At 37.0% G+C, this 22,518-nt stretch overlaps 1 protein-coding gene across 1 annotated transcript in view; it reads right to left on the bottom strand.

Moving 5' to 3' along the window:
• The window catches only part of LOC111345456 (receptor-type tyrosine-protein phosphatase F), a 61,169-nt gene that overhangs the window by 4,388 nt on the left and 34,263 nt on the right, over positions 1-22,518 (bottom strand). Inside the window, exons 15-34 of the mRNA XM_088737354.1 lie at positions 19,661-19,963; positions 18,713-19,000; positions 16,903-17,217; positions 16,477-16,577; positions 12,489-12,681; positions 11,662-11,764; positions 10,844-11,111; positions 10,076-10,136; positions 8,799-8,913; positions 8,565-8,707; positions 7,934-8,085; positions 7,584-7,665; positions 7,095-7,171; positions 6,614-6,653; positions 5,905-6,002; positions 5,562-5,678; positions 4,436-4,584; positions 3,705-3,840; positions 2,523-2,672; positions 1,847-1,949 (exon numbers count right to left, since the gene is read on the bottom strand). Coding sequence (XP_088593480.1) covers positions 1,847-1,949; positions 2,523-2,672; positions 3,705-3,840; positions 4,436-4,584; positions 5,562-5,678; positions 5,905-6,002; positions 6,614-6,653; positions 7,095-7,171; positions 7,584-7,665; positions 7,934-8,085; positions 8,565-8,707; positions 8,799-8,913; positions 10,076-10,136; positions 10,844-11,111; positions 11,662-11,764; positions 12,489-12,681; positions 16,477-16,577; positions 16,903-17,217; positions 18,713-19,000; positions 19,661-19,963 — 2,994 coding nt within the window. The remainder of the gene's footprint in view (positions 1-1,846; positions 1,950-2,522; positions 2,673-3,704; positions 3,841-4,435; positions 4,585-5,561; positions 5,679-5,904; positions 6,003-6,613; positions 6,654-7,094; positions 7,172-7,583; positions 7,666-7,933; positions 8,086-8,564; positions 8,708-8,798; positions 8,914-10,075; positions 10,137-10,843; positions 11,112-11,661; positions 11,765-12,488; positions 12,682-16,476; positions 16,578-16,902; positions 17,218-18,712; positions 19,001-19,660; positions 19,964-22,518) is intronic.

The following is a 22,518-nucleotide window of genomic DNA, read 5'->3' as shown; positions in this document are numbered from 1 at the left end:
CAGAATCGAATAAGAGTGTTTAATTATAGAAGTAAAGGTATTTATGCAGACCAAAAATATACCCAACAAAAGTTAAAAAGATTGTCTCGGTTGGAAACATTATTCAATGTGAGGCGCCACCTGACATTTGGTATGGAGTTTTGGGGAAACAAATGTCGAATTTTACGCATTTTAGTTATCCTAGAGATATTTCTCCCCATCCCAAGCCCAACAATGTCTTAGACAGCTTCCTTTCACGCCTATTTGGGTCACTTTCGGGTGAAGTTTACGCAAGCTGTCTCAAAACACAACACAGTGATTTTAGTCATCACTCCAACCTACAACATTTTATCTGTTTGAGTAAAGGCTGATAGTGTCGAAAGAAACTGTTTGGGGCTGCGTCGGTGAGGGTAACTCAATTCATAACCGAAGTCAATTCCTTTCACCCGGCTCTGAAATATACTTTAGAAATTTCTGACGATTCTTTATCTTTTTTAGACGTCAAAGTTTCAATTGAAGGTAACGGTTTATGCACTAGTGTGTATTACAAACCTACAGACTCGCATAATTACTTGTTATATTCGTCTTCGCATCCATCTCACGTTAAGAATTCCATTCCTTTATCTCAGTTTCTAAGACTTCGTCGTGTATGTAGTGATGACTCTGATTTCCACCACAAATCAGAGTCAATGTGCCAGTTCTTCGATAAACGTGGTTACCCTGTTTCCGTCGTTCAAGCGGGTTACCACCGCGCTCAACTTACTGATCGACATTCAGCACTACAAACGTCGCATAAGGAAGATTCCGACCGCATTCCATTCACTCTCACGTTTCACCCTCACAACCACTCAGTTAAATCCATCATTCTCAAAAACTTTAAATTACTTCAAAACGATCCAGAGACAAGCACTATCTTTTCGCAGCCTTCGCTCATTTCATTCAAAGGCGACAAAAACATAGGCAGTTTTTTGGTCAGAAGTTCTTTTCAGACTAATGATCAACCAGGCACTTTTAAATGCGCTCGTGCACGATGCAAAACGTGTCCTTTCATTCACAACGCTGATAAAAAATATCGGGACCTAAAAGATCCATTAAGATCACCGATCACTTCACGTGCACCTCCGCCAATGTAATCTATTGCATAACTTGCACTTATTGCAAAAAGATATACATCGGCGAAACAGGCAGAAGACTAGGTGACCGATTCCGAGAACACCTTCGAGACGTGGAAAGGAATGACTAGGACACATCGAAACCAGTCGCTAGACATTTTAATTTACCTAATCATTCTAAGCAACATATGTCAATCTGCGGTCTTTCCTTGCACTTAGGTAGCACGGAAAGCCGTAAAAATCTTGAACAAAAGCTCATCTTTCAAACCGGCAGTCTAAATTCCACAGGGATCAAGGATTGCTTTTCATTCCACTAATTTATTCATGTTTTTCGCGTTGCCATGTTCCCATCAATAACGTAGCTCCATTTTCTGCTTTTAAAAGCACACACAACCCACAATTCCTCTATTCGCTCCGACGAAGGGCTAACGCTCGAGACGTCAGCTTTTGTAATCGTTACGGTGGCCAATTTACCATTTCAACTTTGTTGAGATATCCAAATTATATCTATTTGAGTCATCGCAGTACAACTTCATAATCCCTTGTAGGCTATGACCTGACTTAAACGACTAACAAAATGATGCAGAGCGATCGATGACCGGCAGCTTGAATAGCGCACTAATCGAACAATACACAAGTCATGTCTGAATGACCACACTTGCTTTAGGACTCAACTAGGAAATGACACAGGAGTAAATAAAAGTCTAGTTTAGTGTTTCGGAAACAACTGCAAACGAAGACAAGGTAACACTTACGTGGAACAACGTTAGGGAACCTATTTTTGACAACGTTTGCCGGCATAAATGCTTGCTTTGCTTCCTCTTGAGAAGCCTCGGCGTCTGTTACAAGCTCCAAGCGCTACAACACATAATTGAAAAAAGTAGTGTCATTGCATGGGCATTTTAAAAGTTTATTCCAAATTCTCTGGGTTCGTCTTTTGCAATCCGTTTTAATCCTCTCAATCCTAAGCCATTAGCTTCAGTCCTAGTTTATTGTTGTTTCCTTAGTGTTCTGGTTTTTTACCGAACTAATATATTACTGCCTCCTTGAGGATTAAGGTAGTGTTTTTTATTAGAGCAAAACACACCCACCCCCCCCCCCAAACACACACACAAAAATGTAAATAAATAGAAAAGTGACACAAAGTGTACGTGAAAAGGTTAATTGCAGGCATTCTTGATGAACAAAAGCACACTTGATGTAAAGTTTGATATTTAAGTCTGATTTGTTGGTGAGACAGTTGCTAGTTGTCGAGATTCTTTTATCCTTATAAGTGTATAAGAAATATGAAGACAAGGTTAAAAAGTCAAAGACACATTTTGAAAAGAATCCTCAGAATCAAGTGATGCACTATCCTGCAGGTATTAACGTCTGCTCACAGTTTACAACATACAAAAGCAAATTTAGTTACTAGGAATAGTTACTAGTTACCTTAAACTCTTGCTCATATCCAGTCTTTTTGGATGATTTATGTACCATGGTAAGCTTGTTCATTGTAATTCGTAGGTCCTGAGGGACAATCTCTGTATTTCCACATACCAAAGCTTCCATCACTGCTTGATGCAAGAAAACATACTGGTCCTATACAAAGACAAAGTCAATACCAGTACTGTTAAGACGGACGGCTTTTAATAGAGCCAAATTTAAGAAATTCCTTATCGTCAAAATAAATCACCTGCGCTTAACAAGCTCTGCATCTTCATTACCAACAAAAACGTGACCTTTCCTGGGCGTTGTTTTAAGACAAATGAAATCTTCTGAAACAGGATGTCGACCAAATCTATACAGGTATCAGTTGAATTCTCAGGTGACTAATACCCCATTTACACCAAAGCTTTAACACGTTTTAAAGCTGACTTGTTGAATATGGTTATTTTACATTACTTATCTTTTTATTCATAAGTCCTGAGTTTTACAAACATTTTTTATTAAACTTGTAATTTATAGACATATATCAATTCGGATAAAGTCTTCAGGAATGACAGTATTTTCTAAAGTTGCGTAGAAATGGCGGATTCGAGGAGGCGGACTCTGAAATCATTTGAGCGTCCTGCAAAAAGACTACTTAACAAATGGTAAACACCACAGCGTACACTATTGAGTTATGGATGCACGCGGGAGGTTGCTAAGAACGAAAAAAGCGTAAGAGTCGCTCGAGGCGATAGCCGAGAGCGACTCTGGCTTCTTGAGTGCTTAGCAAACCTCCCAAGAGCATCCATAACTCAATAGTGTACGCTGTGGTGTTTACCATTTGTTTTATAACATAACATTGATACATTGTAGCTAAAGAGTTCCCTTTTATTTAACAATTCTTACGTGACCAGAAAAAACAAGCGCGCGCGGAAAAATAGTCTTTGCATTTGCTCCCGTCCGCAGCGTACACCCATGGGCTAAGGGGGGACGCTAAATTGACCAATCAGAGCGCGCGCTTTACTTTGGTTATGTTATAATGGCCTTTGACGGTCATCATAAAGACCAGGCTTGGGATCTTTAGACACTGTATCAGTTTCACTATCACGACAAAGATTCTTCTTAAAAGATGCACGGGGGGAGAATTACTAGCAATTATGCTGCTATTACTCTCATGGAAAACGGTTTAATTTGTTAGCTTACATCTTTCTGTATCATATGAGGACGAGATTTACGCATGACTTGCACGTAATTCTGTATGAACACAGTTTTAATCTTCTCAGCACTCTCCAGCATGGCGTCGATAGCAATATATGTGCCAGTTCGACCAACACCAGCACTGCAAAAGGGTACCAAGAAAAACAATTAATAATTAACGAAGAGGAGGGTAGAAATTGGGAATTCTAAAAGGCTGGGACCAATAAGAGGGGAAACGGTAGGAAAACTAAGATAATATACTAGGAATTTAGTGAAAGTTGGAAATCTGACTGCTGAAGTACCAAATCTGAATAGAAACAAACTTTGCGGCTATACCTATAGGCTTCGCTTCTGGCAGGTTTTACTCGTGTTCACAATTTTTGACGTCATTTGTATGATCAATAAGGCTATTGAGAGTAGATATCCGAGGTTCATTTATTAAATAAGAGCCCTACTCTTACGCGTGTAATTCTCACACTTCAGACGGTTCAACTCGTTTAATTCGAGTTCTCATAGGTTCCTTGTGATGTTAATCTTTCTTCTGATTAGCTACTGTGATTACTATGGACACATTGAAAAAGCGGTGCTGCGACTGTGAGTTATTTCAAGCACGATCCGTTGAGTGTTGAGGATGAAAGGACGGTCAACGGAGGGCCTTTGGTACCTTTTCACGTGGAAAATCTATCAAAACGTAAAGTATTTAATTTGAAGTCTTCAAATATTACAATACTTTTTACCTGCAATGCACAAGAAGTGGTCCACCAGTAGCCAGGTGCCTAGCATGAATCTTTTGTCTAAATCCAAGTAGAGCTGTGGAATGGTGTGGGACACCTTTGTCTGGCCAAGTGACGTAATGAAACTGCTGCACATTCCTATTTTCTGCATCCTAGGTGAAAATTCGTATTTATGCTGAGGATATTCTTATAATAAGAGCCTTCTTGGCCCAAAATACGTAGTCACTCTTTGCAGGTAGTTTGCCGTGACAAAAAAATAATGCAAGATGTTGTATTTCAAATGACGTAGTTTTAGTTCTAACAGAGATGAACACATATTAACATTTTTAATCTGAATTTTAGTAAACAACACGCACTGTCAACAGAGAGAAAAAGCTCTAATACTTAATGTCATACAGCGGCGGATCCAGGAGTTTTTTGATAAGGGGCCTAAACTTTGATTCACAAATAAAACCAATTTTTTTTGTTTTTGTTTTGCATTAGAGCCTAAATAGCTAAATAACCTAAGAGATATCTCAAAAAGGCAAATTGTGATTGCTTTAAATTGAGTACTCATATGCAATTCTCTAGTTGGAAAAATCTTGGTTTCAGACAAGTAGGGAAACAACCTAGAAGTCTAATGACAAGGGAGGAGGGGGGAATTCTGAACACCCCATACCCCACCCTGAGATCTACCACTGGTACAAAATGGTTGTGGTTTACAGTTTTCTATGTTGGGATGCATCGCAATTTGTGTATTCTTATCATGTACACGTAGCGAGCACATTACGGTTACACTGAAAGAGGAACAGGGTTGGCATGGTGGTGAGAGCGCTCACCTTCTACCAATGTGTCCTGGGTTCGATTCCCGGACCCAGCGTCATAAGTGGATTGAATTTGTTGGTTCTCTACTCTGCTCCGAGAGGTTTTTCTCCGGATACTCAAGTTTTCCCCTCTCCTCAAAAACCATCATCATTTGAATTTATTTAATTTAGAGTTTATTTAGATTTACACACGACCCCACAAGCTGTTCAGCTCTAAACATTATCGTGTCTAAATAAAGGTATTATTACTATTATTACTGTTTTTAAAATGACCAAACCCATGTGATGGAAATGAAACTAAGTGTGTCTATGCTAAGACAACCCACCTTTGTCACGATTAGTGACCTGATGACGTAATCGGCAAAGGTTTCAGTCTTGTGCAGGGTAACGGTGATGGCACCAAATCTGAAAGTATCATCTGGCCAATACTGATCACATTTGCCCTACAGATAAGATAAAAAAAGTAGATGTGATATCATATGTAGCGACCAATAACTTTGTCGTACAGCATGTTACGCAAGTGGCTTCGTAGCTCGTGATTTAGTTTTGGGCCCGCCGGCTGTGGTTATGGTGCGAGTTTTACAGACCACCCACAAAGCAAAGGAACTGCAAAACCAATGAAACCCTGGTTTACAATCGACATAAAACTGAAAGTTTCTCGAGGCCTACCTTTCCCAGCTCAACCAGGTTTGTAAGCATCACAACGGTGGAAATGTTTTCCTGCCACACCATTCGCCAGAAATCGGCGATAGTTGAAGATGTTGGACCTAACAGACATTGACAAAGCAGTAAGAGAATTGTAAAAGAGAGATGAAAGATAAGTCAATTTCTCAGGGGCTATTTAGCACTTATCTACAAAAGAATAGGACAAGTCATTTGCTTAGGAGTGTAGGTACTTTCTTGAAAACATTAATCATTTATTGCTGCTTTTCCATGAGTATTTTCCCCGAAATGTAAAAGACGAACACTGAAACAACGCAAAATGCTGAAAAAAGGCCACAGTAAAACCCCCAATAAAGTGATGGATCCCTGTAATGACAAGAGATAATGATCGCCCCATAAAAGTGCAAAAATCATCGTCTACATGAGCTGAGTGGGACTTTTGTATAAGCTTTGCACTTACACTATATTACGTTTAACGATGGGACCTTAATTAAGGACGCTTTTGTTATTTCCAGGGGTGTCGTATTTGTAGAGGATAAATGGTTAAATATACTGACAAAGACCCCGGTGAAATTGATCCAAATTATCATGTGAGACATTTGCTTGTTCTCCAACTCTTTGTTGCATCAGATTTCACTGGAGCTGGTAAGCAATGACAGGTGTTAGAGTGTGACAATTAACAGTCTTTCCATGAGACACCCCAAGTGATTCTTACCTTGTGTTGCAATATAGGTCATGGAGACCTCATCGTACGTCTGAAGAGAGATATATGAAAAAGTTAACAAAAATTCATGATAAGCAACTAAAATATAGATGTCAAGCTATTTAAATATCTTTTTCAGTCTTTTTTTGCAAGCTAAGAATTTTTTTAAAAAAATGATGGGCGACTCTGAAATAAAAGTTAGCGCTTGACGACAAACAATAACGGATAAAAATCAACCTCCAAAAAAAGGACAACGAAGAGACAAAAAAATCCAAGCTAGATCTTGGAAGATGCCCAAACGGTAAAAGAATTTTTTTGTCTATCTGTTTGATTACAGGGGCTGCCGGGATAGGGTTAATTGTTTATCTATTCATCTATCCATTATATCAAACAAGTAATGTCGACTTCCTTCTAATGTTTTGTCTTGTCTTGTCGTGTTATGTCGTATTGTGTCGTTGTGTCCACGTCGTCTCATGCAATTTTTGTTACTGACCGGAATGTAGCTTGCATTGATGTAGCTGGAGTTTGTATCACCCTCTATTTCCTCCAATAATACGCGAGAATGATCATCTGTTAACAAACACAGTCGGTCATTTAGTCACTACCAAAGTTCTCCACGGTTTTTTTTTTTTTTTATGGTGTGAAATGCAGAAAAAATCTTGAGAATTATTGCGCTCTGCACGTACAGTGTATGTTGTCATGAAAATTCTGATTAAAACCTAACAATCCCTCTAGATCTAAGCCCACACTACGAAAATTATCAACTTTGAAGTCATTGTTCAGTACAGTTCTGCCATTTATCAAAGATGGAATTTGATATTATTACGACAAAAGTGACTTACTTGCCTTGAAGGACGACTGAAAGGAGCAGCGCCAGTTACGGTCTATGCATTAGAAGCTGACTTCACGTTATCTAAATTCCTAAGTTTTACATCTTTACCGTTGGATAAATACACTTACAAAGTTAATGAAATGTACTCACATGAAACAATGTTTCCATAACGGTTCTTGCCTCTGTTACTCTTACCAATCTCCCAGGAGAACTGCATCCCTCCTGGCAAATACTGGAAAGTTATAAACTAAGTTGCAATACATGCGCTTTTATCAAAAACGATTCGATGTGATCATGTTTTGCGACCCTTGCAAAGACATCCACAAAAACTATTAGTTCTTTTTTCCCAAAAATGGTCATACATAATGTACTGAGTCATAAAATAGAAAATAAAAAACGCCAGACAATTCGAGAAATATTCATTACTGCAGTGTCATACAATAACAAGAAAGAAAAGGAAAGAGTGGAAAACTATAATAGATAAAATGTAGAAATCTTGCCTTAAATTCCTCGCGCAACACAATGGCACCATTTTTTGATTTATGCTTGAAGTAGTTTACAAATTCAGCCACAGGAATTGGTTTGGGTTTACCATCGTCAGCCTCACTGTAAATGGCTTCTTTCTCTTCACTAACAGGCTGTTGTTCAGCACCTGTATGGTAGAGAAATTGCAAATAATGAAGTCTATAATTCCTTCCATCTTCTCAATGGACACTCGACCGTGTTATCAATTCACCTAGATAACAGATACGCTCTAACTTTCATTCGCTTCATTCAACAAGATCGCTTTCCACAACCTTATATAACACTTAAGGAACGATCCAGCTATCGGAGTGTGCACGCCTGGGTACAAACCATTTACTGTAATATTTTTTCAAAGTTTTTGCCACTTTCCTCGTTGAAATGATGCTGATCCAAGTCTTTGAATTTAAAGTAAGATATAACTTTGCTACCCGAAGAATAAATATGTTAGACAAAGTCTAAGTGAAATATAGCAAGGCATCCCAACAATCCTTTTAAACATAAATTAACGTTTCAATTGTACGAACGCTATGACTTCAACCGTGAGGATTTTCCATTGACCTTCCAATAGGAAACTTTCAGGTATACCTTTATCCAAGAAAAAATTACCTTTAATTGTCCGACGAATGTCTCCTATATTTTGATAGACCAGATTTGATGTACTTGAGGTAAGGTCTTGAGAATCGCTTTTCAGGTCATCAAGTTGAACAGACCGCCTTTCACTGGCACTTTTTGACCTTGATTGCCTTCTCCTGATAAAAGGACAGAATGTCTAATTTTCGGTTGCTCTACTTTTTTTTTCTTCGTTCAGTCATTAGTATTTAGTATTAAAATAAAACAAACCTCCGGTATAAGAACACCGCAACAACAACTCCTGGTATAAGAAGTAGCAACAGGACTACAGGTACAGCAACAGCTGCAGCTGGAGAACCACTGGACTTTTCCTTTTTCCCACCCCCTACATAAGAGAAATGTAAACAGCATTTAACAATTATGCTCTTCTGGAATTACTACTAGCAATGCTCCAAGCTCAAGGTTGTTTCAGAGTAGAAATTCGGCAACCAAAAATAAGAAAATACTCGTCAGAAAAATTAATTTAGTCGACAGTGGCCTACCATCGTCTTTGAAGGTTCCCGTGACTTCTCTAGACAATAATACACTTGCATGATCGGCAACTATGGAGAACTAACCCAATAATTAATGGAAGTCTTTATCTACCTTCTTATTTGGGTCATTAAATTTTGTTTAAAAAAATTAAAACAGAACAGCTTGCTATTTGACAGCCGAAAACAGGTAGCGCAATTGTCGATTTTCGCCGAGAACTTAGTCGCCATGGCAATCAAAATGGTTGCAGCTTGAGATGTTGACTTGTACTACCAAATGTACCACTGATTCCTGCTACTGGGAAATCTTGAAGCAGCTAGGTTGAGGAAAGTGCATTCAGCCATCAATTTATAACTTCATTTGCAATCTTCCCTATTATTAAACATCCTTGTTCCTTTTAGGCTCATTCTTACCTTTGCGGTGTTTTTCTACTCCGGAAATCATCAACTTAATAGTGACCTTCGCATTCACGATAGTTTTACAGCAAAAAAAGGACAAAAAATCAAAACATCGTGACGTAGCTCAATAAAGCTCAGCACTAAGAGCTACTAGATTGGCGATTCTTAGAAAAAAAGTGACAAGCCGAAACTCCAAATTTGCTTGACCAAGATGAGAGAGATGCCCCGTAAAACAACGCCACTGTGTTATTGAAATCTTTCTGTAAGCTCCAATGTGCGAGGCAGCTCATTACCGTCACCAAATTTCGCTGGGTACGAGGCCGAGTGAGACAAATTCTGGGGTAACCTCGAAATTGTTGTTTTGGATTGAGCAAAGGTAGAAACCAGGCTTTGAATATTGACAACGAAGAATTGCTTGCAGGAAATATCTTTACAAAGTGGATCTCCAGGTAAGTTGCAATTAATACTAGGCTAAATATAAGCCTCTCAGAGCCAACACTCTTGCATACAAGGAACTGTTCCTGAAAAGCCCCTTAAATTAATTTGCTTCCTGTTCCTTTGTATCGCAACTGTAGTCAAAAATATAACTATCATGAGTTAATTACAATTTAGACAAACCAGCATTTATCGAGGTGATGACAATTTTGGCAACTCTGCTTACTTCTCCTTTTAAGACTACCTGTAAAATATGCAAAAAAACAAAACTCACTTTAAAAAAATGCTCGCGCTTTAAATTCTATGAGGGGAATGAAGCAAGTAGAAAACAACTGAAACGTCACTATGCGCTTAGATTAGGCGTTCTCCTGGTATATGTGTTTACTCATACGCTGTAGTGCAAACCATCTTCACTGAAACACAGACAAAATTTATGTTTAGCAAACTGCTCTTAAAATTGACTTAAAAAAACAGTAAACCCAGTTGCACAAGTAGCAGAGGGACGTCAGTGCTGTATTAGGTCTAGGATAGGCTTCCTCCGGAGTGAAACCATTCAAGAGTGCGGCTAAATAGTTTATCGAGAAGAAAAAAATTCTCCAGGTAAAAATGAAGAAAATCTTTTTAAATGATTGGTTTACATACAGTTCTTTGCGCATTCTCAATTTTAGTTAGAGCGCTCTCCTACGCAATGTAGCTTTCTCCTCTATCAATTTCGTCGTTTACAAAGTTGAGTTATTTCACCATCGCCAAAGGTAAATTTCCGAGGCTTGTCGAGCACTAGGCCAGTTGTACTAGCAATGGAGGGACGTTAGTACTCTATAAGGTTTGGAGGTAGGCTCCCTTTATGGTCAAACCATTTCAAAAATAGCTGGTTCATTTTTCAAAAGGAAAGATTATTCTGGTTGTAAAATATGAAAAAACTCCAGTTTGAAAATAATGGATTTACATAACCTTTGTGGTATCAGTTAGAGCCCTCTCGTACACAGTGTATTTCTCTCCTTTTTCAAGTTTTTCATTCACATAGTTTTCAGTTTTTTTACCATTGCCAACGGTAAATTTCCAAGGTTTTACGTGCACTTGGACATTCTTTATCTCAGCAGCAATGTAAAAGTTCACGTCGTCCTTCCTTGCATCACTGGCAGCTTTCAGTTGTGAATCATAACTGTCTGGAAGCTCTTCAACACCATTTACAACTTTCAAAACAATAATCTGATAAGCACTGAAAGGTTAAAAACAATTTCCCTGACTCATGAATCACTGATCAAAAAGGTAATTTATACGGCCCTTATGTGTACACGAAGGACTTAAGACCTCCTACTGAAGTCTATCCCGCTTTAAATAACTTATCACAACCTGACTAGCGGTAAAAAAGGGTTTAGGAAAAGTTGTTTCCGAGAGGAACATCAAAATAAAATTTAATCTATCACAACGAGAGACTTCTGTATGGTTAGTGGTCTTGGTTATACCATCCGCCTATCTACGAGAACGATTAAGATCATCATTTCTTGGATAATTTGATATGCACTGCCTTGAAATTCTCACCCGTTAGCAATTGCAATAGGAAGTTATTTTGCTATGAGGATTATTTTTTCCCTAACGATTCATTTTGAGGCCTTTTAGTTTGATTTCCGCCGCACGCGCGTAGCCTGCCTTCGTGCAATGAGCGTGACCTCATTTCTCGAGTAGTGGTTAGCAATCTTGCCTTATCTTAAGGAAAGACCTACTCAACCTTTCGTTGCTTAGCAAGTCTCTTTCTCCTTTATAATTACCTTATTGGACCATATTTTTGTTCAACTGGCCACAGATAAATATCAGCAGATGTCTTCGAAACCTCAACATTGCTCACATTATGAGGAAATGGGGCTTCCGGAGCTGGTGAGAAAAAAGATGCTTTGTGTCACGACACACTTTTGCTCAGAACATGGTTCTTATAGAACGAGATAGTACGGCTGTATGATTACAGGTTCAGGAGGTGATTCAAGAAACTACGCAGAATCCAATCAAGCGATTTAATAAGACTTATCTCTTCAAGAGGTAACTCGATCAAAATGATAGTTACATATTAATAATTCGCTCAGGTGTGACAGAATTTTGTGACATTACCAAGTGATGGTCGCAAATTAATACTTTTTTTTGGAATATCGATGAACATGTAACTGGATGGCAGTTATTATCCAACCATTGATGGCTGTATTGTTTAAAGAACTCTCTTCCGAAAAACAATGGCCACTTTAAATGTAAACCGCCAGTATTAATTATAATAAATTGCTTTCGACAGTTGGAACCAAACAACTTCACCAATACGAAGTTATTACCACAGGTATCAAGCAAAATTGAAAAAAAAGGAACTGGAAATACGTGACAATAAATAAACACTTACAGTTGACGATGAAAAGAGATCTTATAAATCAATATTTGCAATAATCTGTCTGATCGATTTCTAATAGTCTTCATATTAGGGATACCATTGGTATGGAATAAAATTAAAAGAGTACAATTTTCCTTCGATTAGTAAAATAAAATAAAGAAACTTTTCTAATCTTTTGAGATTATCTCTTATGATGATTGGTCAGCCCTTATATGGTTACAAACTCACCTTTCACCTCTGTTGTCACTGTTACCCTTCTGGATCCGCTTACCCCACAGACAGAGGAGCCAGAAACTTCAAATTTGTACGTGGTGCCTGGAATCAACTCTTTAACCGTCTGCGATGTTGTATTTATTCTTTCTAAACTCTTCCCATTATCTTTGAACGTTTTGTTGTACGACTTTGTTCCACTATACTTCACCTACATGATAAATGTATAGCACGCTCAGCTCTAAAATTACTTCAAAGATAATGTATCGACAATTCACGTAGAGTATACAAAGTTTTCCATACAGCGTAAAACAAATCGGTTTTCCAGTTTTGACTTTTTGTTTTGGTACAACTTGTGAGATACGACTAACCTAGCGTAAAGTATCATTAAATGATTAAATCCTATTATTACGATCAAAGTTAATGTTTTTCACGGGAAGTTGATCGTTCACCTAAAACTAAGTTTGTGAAATTAATCTCAATTAAGGCAAAATCCTGTGAATGAAAATAAAAAGGAACTTCCCTTCGGTATCCCTAGAAAGTTCCATACAGTGAAAATGGTTTATCGCATTGCTTAAAATTTTCTCTACTGAACACACGCTCCGTGCGTAATAAGACAATGGAGGTTAAAGATTTTGTGGTGGATTTTGATGTAGATATACTAGCTTTCACTGAGACCTGGCTGAGACCACACAATATGGATGATGTTGAGATTGGAACACTGTGTCCAACAGGTTATAGATTCCTACATGTTCCCAGGAAACAAGGAAGAGGAGGCGGTGTCGGTATCTTATTTAAGGATGTGCTGAACATCAACACTTCATTAACAGTTGATTATGATACATTTGAAATCATGGATGTTCGTCTTCGGAGCCTATATAGTGTCAGGATCTTAGTCATCTATCGTCCACCTGATAATTCCTCTTTCAATCGCTTTTTTGAGGAATTCTCACATCTACTTGAATCTGTAATTGTGGAGTCTTCTGATCGAGTCCTAATTACTGGTGACTTTAACTTTCATATGGATTGTCAAGATGATGTAAATGCCAAACGTTTTACTGACATCTTGGAATCTTTTGACCTTAAACAACGTGTCTGTGCTGGGACTCATCGCAATGGCCATACTCTTGACTTACTTATAAATAAGTCTGATGATAACATGCTCAATAATATCAAAGTCTATGATCCTAACATCTCTGATCATTTGGCGGTAATGTGTGATGTCTCCATAAGAAAGCCCCAGTTTAGGAAGGAAGTTATCTTCTATCGGAAGCTTCGGTCTCTTGACATGGAGTCGTTTCTTAGTGATGTTGCTGACTGCCCTCTCGTCATCGACCCATCCAGCGATCTCGATCATCTAGTTCAACAGTATGACACCTTATTAAGATCAATAATGGACAAGCATGCTCCTGTCAAGCGCCGAGTTGTTACTATTAGGCCTGCTGCTCCGTGGTACACTAATGAGGTATCTGTAGAGAAGCGTAAGCGACGACGCCTTGAAAGAAAATGGCGAAGAACCAGGCTGCAGGCTGATCGACAAGAATATAATCGTCAGTGCTGCGTTGTGAATAATTTGATCAAGTCGTTGAAATCCTCTTACTACACTACCATCATTACTGAAAACTCAAGTGATCAACGGGTTTTGTTTAATACAGTATCAAAACTACTACAAAAGCAATCAACTGCACGGTATCCATCATCTTGTAGCGATGCACTAGCTAATTCTTTCGCTGATTATTTCATTGACAAGATTGATCGTATCCATGCCACACTAATAGAGAAGAATTCTGCGCAAGGTAATGATGCTAATGAAGTGACTCTTGGTAACTACGTGGAATGTAACTCTGTGTTTTCAGACTTTATTAATGTCAGTTATGAAGACATCAAGGGACTTGCATTGAGATCTATTAATAAATCCTGTGTACTTGATCCTCTGCCTGCAGTGGTAATGAAGGAATGTTTCAATTTACTAACTCCTGTGTTGACTAACATAGTGAATACATCTTTATCTACTTGAGTTATGCCTGATGTCTTGAAGATTGCAGCTATGACACCGACTTTAAAGAAACATAATGCTGATTTCACTAAATATGAAAGTTTTCGACCTATTTCTAATTTGAAGTTTGTGTCTAAGCTTGTGGAAAAAGCGGTATGTGTCCAGCTTACAGACTATATTACATCTAATGGTCTTTCGGAAACGTTTCAATCCGCATACAAGTCATTTCACTCCACTGAAACGGCTCTACTGAGGGTTCAAAATGACATTCTTTGTGCTTTAGATCGTAATGAGTCGGTCATACTGGTACTTTTGGATCTGTCGGCGGCGTTTGATTCGGTGGACCATACTCTTCTAGTGACAAGGCTGTCTACTTGTTTTGGTTTTCAAGGAACTGTCCTTAAGTGGCTGAAATCATACCTGTCTTCACGTAAGCTGTTTGTTAAAGTTGGGAATAGTCATTCTTCACAACGTGCATTGAAGTGTGGTGTCCCTCAGGGATCAGTTCTGGGCCCTTTGTTGTATTTGTTATACACATCACCTATTGCGGACATAATAAATGATCATGGACTATCATACCATCTATATGCTGACGACACCCAATTATATATTACCTTTAAATCTACCAGCTTGAATGACATCCAACAAGTGAAGTTGAGAGTGGAATGCTGTGTGAGGGACATTGATGAATGGATGATAAGAAACTATCTTAAACTAAACCAGGACAAAACGGACCTTGTAGTCATCAGTTCCAGATACCATCCTGTGCCTGACATCGGTCACATTACTGTTGGTTCTGAGTGCATTGCACCTCGTGACTCTGTTCGTAATTTAGGGGTTCAGTTTGATAGCATATTTAGTTTTGAGGAGCACATTAAGAACATTTGTAAATCATCATTCTATCATTTGAGAAATATTGCTAAAATCCGCAAGTACTTAAGCCAAGATACATGTAAAATCTTAGTCCATGCATTTATTAGTTCGAAAATTGATCACTGTAATTCCTTATTACATGGCCTTCCTAAGTATCTGTTAGCTAGACTACAGGCAGTTCAGAATGCTGCAGCTCGTGTTGTCACATTGACACCGAGGCATGTTCATATATCTCCTATTTTAATTAATCTTCATTGGTTACCAGTTGAGTTTAGAATAACTTTTAAAGTCCTTTTATTGGTATACAAGGCCCTTCATGGCCTTGCACCTTCCTATATTTCTGACCTCTTGAATTTTAAAACATACTCTAGGTCATTGCGTTCTTCATGTAAAGAATATTTAGTGGTTCCAAGAAGTAGATTGAAAACATATGGAGACAGAGCTTTCTCTATTGCAGGACCTAAATTGTGGAACGATTTACCTCTAGAGATTAGGAAATGTGCTTCAGTGGCAACTTTTAAGCAATCCCTTAAAACTTTTTTATTTAAGTTAGCATATAGGTTATGAGATTCGTTTTGTTTTGAGATGTTTTTGATTTATATAGTAGATAACTTAGGCTATATTTGAATTATATTGTATATTGTAGATATTTTATATTACATATTTTTATATTTTATATTGTTATTAGGTAGCGCTTTGGACAATTATTGGATTTTAGCGCTATATAAATAAAATTATTATTATTATTATTATTAAAGTTGTTACCACTGTTACGAAAAAAATGCTCTGATAACGTATTACATGCACTACATACCTTGAAATTAAAAGCATCAAATTTGTCTGAAAATCTTTCAAAGTTACGTTAGGTAAGAGTTGTTGCTTTTAATTTTGTGAAAAGAATTCAAATTAAGCCACAAAAATCCTGATGATGAAAGATAGAAAGGAATCCCCCCCTGGTATCCTCATAACACAATTATAAGTATTAGTAATAGAAATGTACCTATAAAGTTAACACTCTAAACAAATGGTAAGTTTTAAAACATGTCTAACTATCTACGGCGTACATAACTGTTCATAACAACACTGTAAAGGAATCTCCCAGATACTCCAATTACCAGCAATTTTAATCCAACTTACAGTATACACAATTTTTTCCTTTTTGTCAGTTTGTTTCCACGTCAGCGTAACCTGGGTTGTTCCAGTGTCTGTTGCACTAATGTCCCCTGGTGGTTCTGGTCCTTTAGTGTTGTGTAAGAAAAACAAAAAAATTAAAGAAAATTTTGCTGGTCATATAATAACATTACCAGAGAGCATTTTTTTAAAATTGCAAATAATCATCAAATAAAATGAAACAGAAAGAAAAAATGCAGTAAAGAAATACAATAAAATAAAAAGGCAACGCTAATAGAAATCTGGTTGCACTTAAACACAATAACGAGAATGTGGCGAAGACAAAATGTGCTTTTTACACGTTGTCAATAATCATAAAATAAGAAGAAATCTAGTTGCTCTGTAACCTAAAAGGGTTGCATCAGAGAATTACCTGACTAGGAATTCACTCACTTGATGTTTCCAGTCTCGAAGGTTCGCCATAGGGTCCCGGCCCTGCTGCAGTGTAAGCTCGAACAGCGACATCATATTTAGAACAAAGCTCAAAGTCAGACAGGACAACAAATGTTGCTGAAGTATTGGCAGAGGGGCTGTTGACGACAGATCCTTTGCGCACATTTTCCTTCTCCAAAATGATGGCCTCCGCTTCATACAAAATAACTTTTCCATTACTTTTTTCTCTTGGTAGAGGCGCCCATGAGATGTTAAAGGCCCTCTTGTTTTCTTGAACTTGAGAGGATGAAACAGAATCAGGGCCAAAACTGGGTTCTGTCAATGGAATAAAAACCTCCTAGAAATCAGAAAATCCTTATTATTCAAAACAAGAATGCTTGCTACAGTCTTTTCATTAAGAAATATTTGTATCTACAAATCAACAAAGAATTTTAGACAAGTCACACTTTATAAACTGCGACACTTGAAAATGTACATGTACAGGTACCTGCACAAGTGCAAAAACTAACATGCTATTTTACTTGTTCTTAAGAGATCAATTCAATAATCATTGGTGGAGACAAGCTAAAAAAACCGTACACTAACAAAGATGCTACCTTTTTTTACCATTAGATCCTATTATTGTCACTTTATAGGGCATTGTGGCGCATTTAGCAGGTAATTCTTCTTCTTTAAACACCGTTCAAAACTGGCCATCAAAGTACATTGACGTAAGGAGCTGGGTTTAAAGCCTTCGTTGCTTTCTTTTTTTTTTATCGAACCGTAACGATAAAATGAGTAAATCTCAGTACTCATATGATAAGTCGTGTTATTTTTTTCTCATTGGATCTCATCAGAACAAAAACCCACCAAGAAAACCATCCTAGCTTGACTACCTGTCACGTTTTTAATGTATTCAAGTAATCCGCAGTTACCTAGCGTTATGTTCCATGACCTTGATATTTACTTACTTTGAAGGTCAAAATACAACATCTCGCCTTTCTGCTTTCAGTACTAGCTTCTCTCGAATGTAGCTGTTTCATTATATCGCATGTTCAATTGATTGTGCTATAGAAAGTCACTTGTAGACTTTTAGTTAAAAAATGTTTAGTAATAACTTACATAATTATCTTACGAAATAATTTACTAATCTCTATACATTTTCCAAGCATTACGCCGACCTCAACCGAGACCAGATTGAATTTTTGAGTTTCCAAGCATCATACTTTGCACAGTGAACGGGAAATACAAATATTTCACATATATAGAGTTGAAAATTTAACAAATGAGGTTCCAGGTACATTTTTATCGCGTGAAATATACCCTCACTTTTCGCCGCCAATTCAAGCGGTATGTGAGGATGTTCTTAATAGTGCAGAGTTCAGAGTCGATTGATTTCATTTGAAGTCTTAAACAGGGCTTGATTTTCCCAGTTATTTTTTGACAGTTCGTTATGCAGAGAACTGCACCGGATAACCAAAAAACCGCGATTTTAAATTTTCACAAATTTATGAAGATTTAAGTGACTGGGACTTAAGATGTTATTTTTGAAAGTAATTTACAAAATATGAACAATTCACGAAAATGGTCGTTGACGAACGATTCTCGATCCTGGTAAACAGCCATTATTAAGTTTCATAACACATATATTTTTCCCAAACATTTTAACTTTGGTACCCTATAATTTGTTGGTTTTAACTTATACAAATTTTGTAGGGTAATTAATGGTAATATTAATTTGTACTATCAAATTAATTTTAACATTTGACAATTAATGAAAAATAATTTCTAAGAATTCTTGCTCGAATGATTTAAATGAAACAAAATTTACCATATTCCTTGGAAGTTACAGTCTCAGTCATATTTTGTCCTGGTTTGATAGTCACAGCTCTGATATGGAATCGATAACTCACTCCACCCAAGACATCAAGAGTGTAATTTTGAGCACCTATTCCAGAAATCTCATTTAATGTGTCTCCACTGTGACTGTAAAACAACGTGTAACTCCTGATAACTCCATTTGGTTTTTCAGGCTTCCTCCAGGTCAAGGTTATTCTTGGACCATGCGACTTGCCAGGTGGTACATCAGTATATGAGAAGGAAGTAGGTGCATTGGGTGCTGGCAGAATAAAGGAGAAGGTGAACACCAATAAAGGGTGAAGAAGTAAACAATAAGTACCCTATCTTTAAAAAAAATGTTCACTGGGATTAGAGAAAATATGAATTGAGAAAATAACAACAGTGGCTTGAACATCATCTTCACACAGGTTTTGGTGCGTGATAGGTGTTTTATGAAGGATATACTTGATGCCCTCCTATAGAGTAAAGGGAATAACTGAAAAAATTACTCTAAAATATAAAAAGTAAATGGAAATTTGGGCAACTACAACATTTTTACTCATGCAAAGATACTACGAACTCTAAGGGGTACTATTAACAAAACATAGCGGAGGAGAGATGGGTATTATATCACAATAACAAGAATAAAAAATTGAGTGTTTGACCCTGGAGTCCACATCTGAAAGCAAGTAGCTCATACAATTATCACTAATAAAAATAAAGATATTTTCAACATGGAGCCCATGTCATAAGTATGTTTTTCAAAGGTGGTGAAATTTGGTATAGATATAAAAAATGCCTTGTATAGGTGAAACTAAAAACTAACACCGACAGCACAGCTACCGAAAAGTAAAATTTTGTTCTCAGTTATTATGACACGCTCCTTCAAATGGTAGTTAAAGCATCCTTGATAACAAAACAGATCATCTTATTTTCTTACCATCTTCCTCTGTTCTCACCACTTCAACATGACTCTTTGGTCCATCCCCAACTGACGTATATGCTGACACCTGCAATTCATACTCTGTATACTTATGAAGACTAGTCACAATTGTACTTAATGTATCTCCTCCAGAAATGTTCACGAACTTTGCTGACTTTGAGGAGCCCCTCATTTTGTAGAATAATTTAAACCCTTTGACGATGCCATGTCGGAAGTTTTCTGGTGGTGAGAGCCACGATGCTGTAATACTCGTGGAGGAACTTGCAGCAGCACTGAAGTTGGTGGGAGCTCGTGAAGGAGCTGAAATTGAGCATTCATATAAGACTTTGTATTTTCAATAAAAGAATCAGTATGGGTATTATCACTCTATGAATGTCACAGTAGTTACTAGCATGCTGATCAAAGGGCAGAAAATCAAATACACCAAATCATCACTCTCACAAGATAAATTGCATATTCAGAAAGAAATAGCATTCATCTCTGGAGGCTGAAGCAAGGACTTTTCAGCATTTACTTAATTAAAGTAGCTTGGCATGTTTTGTCATTGTGAGTATAAAAGCCATCTTCGCAGTGATGAACATTTCTCACGGTAAATAATTGGCCTTATTTCACTATTGCTTGAGTAGTGTTCATTCCTGCAAAGATCGCTTTGATATTCATTTCTTAATGATCGACACGTCAGCGTTAGAAACTCTTTATGAAACTCTTTACGAAACTCTTTACAGCCAATCAACCTTAACAACTCAGTTGATAAAACCAAATTATCTTGTTATATCCCCTCACCGACACAGCACCACAGTTTCTTTAAAAACTTCCCCCCTTACTTTAGTCATAATTATGAACTGTAAGGACTTGTAAAAGTAACAGGTAGGTTAGAATGATTGTGCAAAACCTTGAGTCTTGCACATTTTTTTCAGTACTATGATGGAAATAGAGTAAACCCTGGAACTGCGTAAAAGATGTACACTGAACTTTTTGAGATTCCAGAGTAACTCTTCTTTCTTGTATTCGGTGTCTTTGTTAATTTGCTCTTTTTTTGACATTTTTTGCTTTCTTTGTAAGAGTAATCCATGTTGTAATAATAATAATAACAATAATAATAATAATAATAATAATAATAATGGTCGTAGTAGTAGCAAGTACGATAAATATTGTAAGAAATAGGCAACTTTTTTGAGAGACATGTTTCGGCATGCTTATGCCATCTTCAATTAATGAGTAACAGAACGTGAGTAATTATATAACAGACAGGTAGATGAATAAAATACTTACAGTATGATGTAATACAAAGGCGGGTACTAATTACAACGTGACACCAAATATCAAAGGTGTGAACTAAAACGCTAGAAAAGTGTTATAATGCTGTAATTGTTTGTTAAGTTCAGCTTCTTTGAGTTGTAAATCAATTGAGTTATTAGCAGAATCTAGAATACTAAAGCAAGAAAGGGAGTATTTGTTCTTACAAGAAGGAGATGTGTTGAAATGCTTAAAAATATGTGAGTTTTTATCGCTTTCCATGTGCTCCTTTATCCTATTAGAGAAGTGGCGACTAGTTTCGCCAATATAACGGGAATTACATCCCGCGCAAGAAAATTGATAAACTACCATGGATTTTAGAGCATCAGGAGTACGATCTTTAACACTGAACATGTTTTTAATTTTAAAAGAAGTGAAAACTAGTTTGATAGTTAGGTTCGATTTACAAAAAGGCTTAGTGAGTTGTCGGAGTTTGTCCATCATGCTACAAAATTGGCCTTATCCGAACTCTTATTGACCGTATCTACAAAATCAACAACACCTCTTCCCGCCTTCAAAACGATCTTAAGACACTTTCCGACACTTTAAAACGTAATTCTTTTCCTTCGCATATTATTGAAAGAACTTTCAAGCGGTATCTTGACGGGTCCTCCTCTCAAAATAGCCGGAACATTGATGACAATAATACACATTACTTTAAACTTCCTTTTGCCGGCTATTATTCTGAAATAGCGAACCTCAAACTCCGACAACTCACTCAGCGCTTTTGTAAATCAGACCTAAATATCAAACTAGTTTTCACTTCTTTTAAAATTAAAAACATGTTCAGTGTTAAACATCGTACTCCTGATGCTCTAAAATCTATGGTAGTTTATCAATTTTCTTGTGCGGGATATAATTCCCGTTATATTGGCAAAACTAGTCGCCACTTCTCTACTAGGATAAAGGAGCACACGGAAAGCGATAAAAACTCGCAAATTTTTAAGCATTTCAACACATCTCCTTCTTGTTAGAACAAATACTCCCTTTGTTGCTTTAGTATTCTAGATTCTGCTAACAACTCAATTGATTGACAACTCAAAGAAGCTTTTTATATAAATCAGATCAAACCTGAACTTAACAATTACAGCATTATAACCCTTTTCTAGCGTTTTAGTTCACACCTTTGATATTTGGTGTCACGTTGTAATTATTTCCCGCTTTTGTCAATAATAATAACAATAATAGTAACAACAATAATAATAACAACAACAACAACAACAATAATAATAATAATAATAATAATAGTAACGATAAAACTAACTATTTTTGGAAAATATTTGGACTACATAGGAATAAAATAATATTTTGGTAACAATCTGACATGCACTACACAACTTCATCGTCATGATTCACATGACACTCAATAAATATAAAATCAAAATGTGGAGTAAGGGAAATTCCTTACTTACATTAATTGGGTTTTTAAGAAAATAATCCAACAGAAACTAATGTTAGAGAAGACTAACATGCATCACATTTCCTGACGAGAATATTCGAACAAGTTACACTTACAGAAGAACCTTTAAGAAACACTGGGTTCGTGACATTTCATAACT

The sequence above is a fragment of the Stylophora pistillata genome, chromosome 11 (genome assembly GCF_964205215.1).
Source record: "Stylophora pistillata chromosome 11, jaStyPist1.2, whole genome shotgun sequence".
Lineage (NCBI taxonomy): Eukaryota > Metazoa > Cnidaria > Anthozoa > Scleractinia > Pocilloporidae > Stylophora > Stylophora pistillata.
The sequence above is the reverse complement of the archived record's forward strand: the minus strand, read 5'-3'. Positions and strand labels throughout refer to the sequence as shown.